Source organism: Triticum dicoccoides, chromosome 5B (genome assembly GCF_002162155.2).
Source record: "Triticum dicoccoides isolate Atlit2015 ecotype Zavitan chromosome 5B, WEW_v2.0, whole genome shotgun sequence".
In the NCBI taxonomy this organism is placed as follows: Eukaryota; Viridiplantae; Streptophyta; class Magnoliopsida; order Poales; family Poaceae; genus Triticum; species Triticum dicoccoides.
The window spans coordinates 596742657-596746484 of record NC_041389.1 but is presented as its reverse complement, the minus strand read 5'-3'; the positions used below and the strand labels follow the sequence as shown (position 1 = coordinate 596746484).

At 43.5% G+C, this 3828-nt stretch overlaps 1 protein-coding gene across 2 annotated transcripts; it reads right to left on the bottom strand.

The window, feature by feature from the left end:
- Positions 1-3362, bottom strand: LOC119311913. Of its 2 annotated transcripts, XR_005151183.1 has the most exons (6): positions 3012-3362; positions 1909-2757; positions 1703-1788; positions 1083-1217; positions 281-632; positions 1-203 (listed from the first exon to the last, which is right to left on the bottom strand). XR_005151183.1 is itself a non-coding variant. In XM_037587629.1 (5 exons), the coding sequence occupies exons 1-5, from the start codon at positions 3285-3287 to the stop codon at positions 455-457; spliced, it is 1524 nt and encodes a 507-aa protein (XP_037443526.1). In that variant the 5' UTR covers positions 3288-3362; the 3' UTR covers positions 275-454. The 2 variants fall into 2 exon arrangements, 1 of the variants encoding a protein (XP_037443526.1); XM_037587629.1 differs by lacking the exon at positions 1-203 and having other exon boundaries at positions 275-632.
- Positions 3363-3828: the final 466 nt, after the last annotated feature.

The window sequence follows — 3828 nt, the reverse complement described above, 5'->3', positions numbered from 1 at the left end:
ATTTTCCTAGTTTAAGATTGAAGGGAAAAGTGACCAAATTTCACACCAAGGTTCAGAAAAGTGTCCCTAGAAATCAGATTAACTTACGCACTATGAAAGTGGCAGGTACAGATGCTTACATAAATTAGATTATAGTTCTTTCACCTTTGAACATATCATTTTCGATTCGGGGTTCTTAGTTGTATACTGTCGGGTGCTCTTTCCTAAAGAATACATTATTCGTTAGTTCAAGCAAGGAACAAAGAACATGATGCAAGAATGCCAAGGGTAGCTAGCTTACCATCGTAAGATCATCTATTTCATGGAAATCGGTTTGTAATTGTAATTCCGGACATCAGACATCAGCATGGTTTACGTCAACCATGCAGAATAGTGAACAGCCTCAAAAAGTTTTAGAAATCACAAAGATATTGTCAAACAAGAACATTGAATTCCTGAAACTGCTGCTCGTTTCTCATGGTGCTCCCATATCAACTCCTTTTTTACCACTAAAGATTTTTTCACTTAACTGACGAATATGAGACAATTGCAGCTCTAGGAAACTCCTAAAGCTCCATTTTCTTCTTTGAGCATCCTCAAGATCTAAAGATCTGTATGCCAGAGCCACCAGATACAGTGCTGGATGCAATCTCCTGCCATTTTGGTTTTAAGTGCATAATGACGCAACAAATGAATAGATAGAATCAACAAAGTGACACATGTAAATTTTAACATAAAATAATTAATAATCATCTACAACATAAAAGTAACATAAATCATGATCTGCAGCCCTTGCAACTCAAGCTTCCATAAAAGAGAAGATCTGGAAGCAACAGTTTCAACATATTTTCATGTGAATGCATCCTATGAGGTTGTGTGCAAATTAAATCTAGAAACACATGTACCATATTATACAAGAGCCTGGCTAGACAAGAAAATATTGGACAGGAAGCTTGACTATAAAACTGCAGAGCTAGGAAATTACCAACATGGGTGAGATTATTACGTTTTGTCTTTTTACGCAGATGTAAGTATGTAACTAGAAAAAAGGAAGATCAACCAAACAATCCAACCTAGGCAATAAGAGACCTTATGAAGCTTACTTTTCAGAATGTTCATTGACACCATGCCAATGTCTTGGTGATGGGATTGTCCTCCCTTTCTTGTCTCTCCCAAATGTCTCGATGTACCAACCACCAGTGTCATGCATGTAACACCGTGGCTCAAAAAGCCAAAACCTGTAAACAAAGAACTTCACAGGTGAATATGCACTGAATCCATTTTGTTGAACAATTTACTTGTGAAAATTAATAATAAAACAGTACACTTATTCAGTAGTAGTAGTACAATTCTTTAACGCACTACTGATTCTTTATCTTCTTTGCGCATTAAGACCCTTAACTGACAAGATGTGTTTCACTTGGATGCTGCTGCTATGCTCCTATTCACTTTCAGATAGCATTCTGAGTTTGCTAGTTTTGCGGCAATTCTTTCCCTAAGAACATTTTCACCACTAAACAAATGGGATGAGAGAAAGAATTGCCTTAAGGTGGACTACAGTAGTGAACATGCATATCATTCCAACAATAGTAACTGTGAACTGAACACCTATGTAAGATTACCTATCCAGTCATTTCACCAAGACAGTTGATGCATGGAACAAATCTCATGGTTCCATAAATATGCAGCATGAGTACAACCCAACATAGAAAGGAATACATACCTGCTGGGTGGCAACCGAGCCCTGCTACATCGACACTCGCAGGGTGAAACTTCATCTCCAAATTGATACCAGTGCATGTGTTTAACCTACAACATACCAATTTGCAGCAATACCCAACAAAAAACGCCGTCTAAAATGTGCACTTAAATTCCACACTGAACCATGCATATACTTGACCTAATAGAATGTGGGAAAGGTATGCATACCATCAGTGTCCTGTGCTTAACAATTACATGGGTCTTTATTCCATGGCCATCATAGACACAGCAAGATCCTTCCTCTCCACTGGTGTCCAACCCAGTGATTGTTCCAAGGAGGAGATGCTCTTGCATCACATCAGGTGCAACCACCTCATTTGGAACAAGAAATACATGTATGTGATCTTCCATGTCTGAATTGTCAATGCAATTGCACTTGAGCCTCCTATTTGCAGTGGCCACTACTCTCCCACATATCTGCAACTGAATGTCCTTGTAGGCATCTGATGGGATACTGTCACTATCCTCATTCTCTTGCCTGTGAATATCTGCATGCCTAGGTATTGAACATTTCTCCCTGTTTACTGCAACATTTGGACTAACGCCGCAGGTTGCAGAACCGGAATGTGTCAGCTTCTCACGACAAGCATCAGACAGCTCTCGGACGCCATCGACTAGACTGACAATACCAAGCAGATCACGGCCAGATACAAGGTGCAATAGCTCAGATGTCTCATACACAGACCTCTCCTCGGCTTCAAAGCAATCAGGAAGGAGATCCATGGACTCTACCTCGGGGCCATAGTATGCAGCATGGACAGCAGAGTACAGTTCACTCTCAAGTCTATCAAAATAACCTGAACCCGTCGCAATCCTCTTTTTTGTAACAATGTCATCGACAGTGAGCCTGTACCATTTAAGCCATTCGACAACATTACTTTCTCTAGGCATCACAATGCCTGAACTATATGGATATGGATATACATATTGCGATGGTCTGGGATGCTTCTGTATAACTAGCCTCTGCGAGCGCAGGAAGCTGTCATAGTGCGCCCTTCGCTGGGAATCGGATAGGATCTGCGGCATCGCGGAAAGGTTCATGAGTAATATGCAAAATACTACATTCTGGGCTTCTAAATTGATTGCTTCTCGGCGTTGTAGTGAAGTGGCCTATGCTATGCAAATAGTACCAAATTAGCACCGAAGCAATTTCCATCTCCCAAATGAACAATTCATTTGGGCATATCCACAATCGGTGGCAAAATTAGAATCCACGCGGTTTGATATTGACTAGTACACATCATACCAGAGCAATCGAACTGAACAGATACCTCGTAGGCCGCGAGGATCTGAAGGAACCGGCGGGAACCGGCGGCGGCAGCGACGTCGGGGTGGGTCTCCTTCGCGAGGCGGTGGAAGGAGGCCTTGATCTCCGCGGAGGAGCTCGTCTCTCCCACCCCGAGCACGTCGTAGGCGTTGCCCCCTGCTCCCTCGTCGTCACGGGCGGCCGTGCTCGCCGGCCGGCAGCGCGACGCGAGCGGGAGCGGGAGGACCGCCCCGCCGCGGAGGAGGAGGAGTCGCCGGAGCTCCGCCGCGCGAAGCGCCATTATTAACCTGCTGCCGGTGATGTCTCTGTCGAATGGGGCCGGAGTGGCGGAGTGACACCGATGGCCGCTGGCCGCCTAGCAGACGTGATGGGATTCACTCAGTTGTAACGTTTTTTTTAGAAACACTCCGTTTTTTATTTTTTGAGGGGAGAACACACTCAGTTTTTTTTGAGACAAACTCGCAAAGCCTTTATTATCCTGTCACAATGTTCCCAGGGACGAAAGAAAAATTTCCCAGTTGACCTAACCAAACATGACAGCCAACCTGAAGAGTAAGTGCATGATTTGCGAGGTTGTGAGCTTCAAAATTAAAGCTCCTAAATTCATAAACTACGTTACAAAAATGAAACTCTGAAGATCTATCTAGAATTTTTTTGATCACCGACCCATACACCGCGGACGTGCCCTTGCTCACGTGTTCTACCACCATCTTGCAATCCGATGCGACATGGATATCTTGGACATAAAGATCTGCCGCGAGGGACAAAGCTTCCCTTATTGCCATCGCTTCAAGTGTTGTTGGATCGATGATATGCTTCAC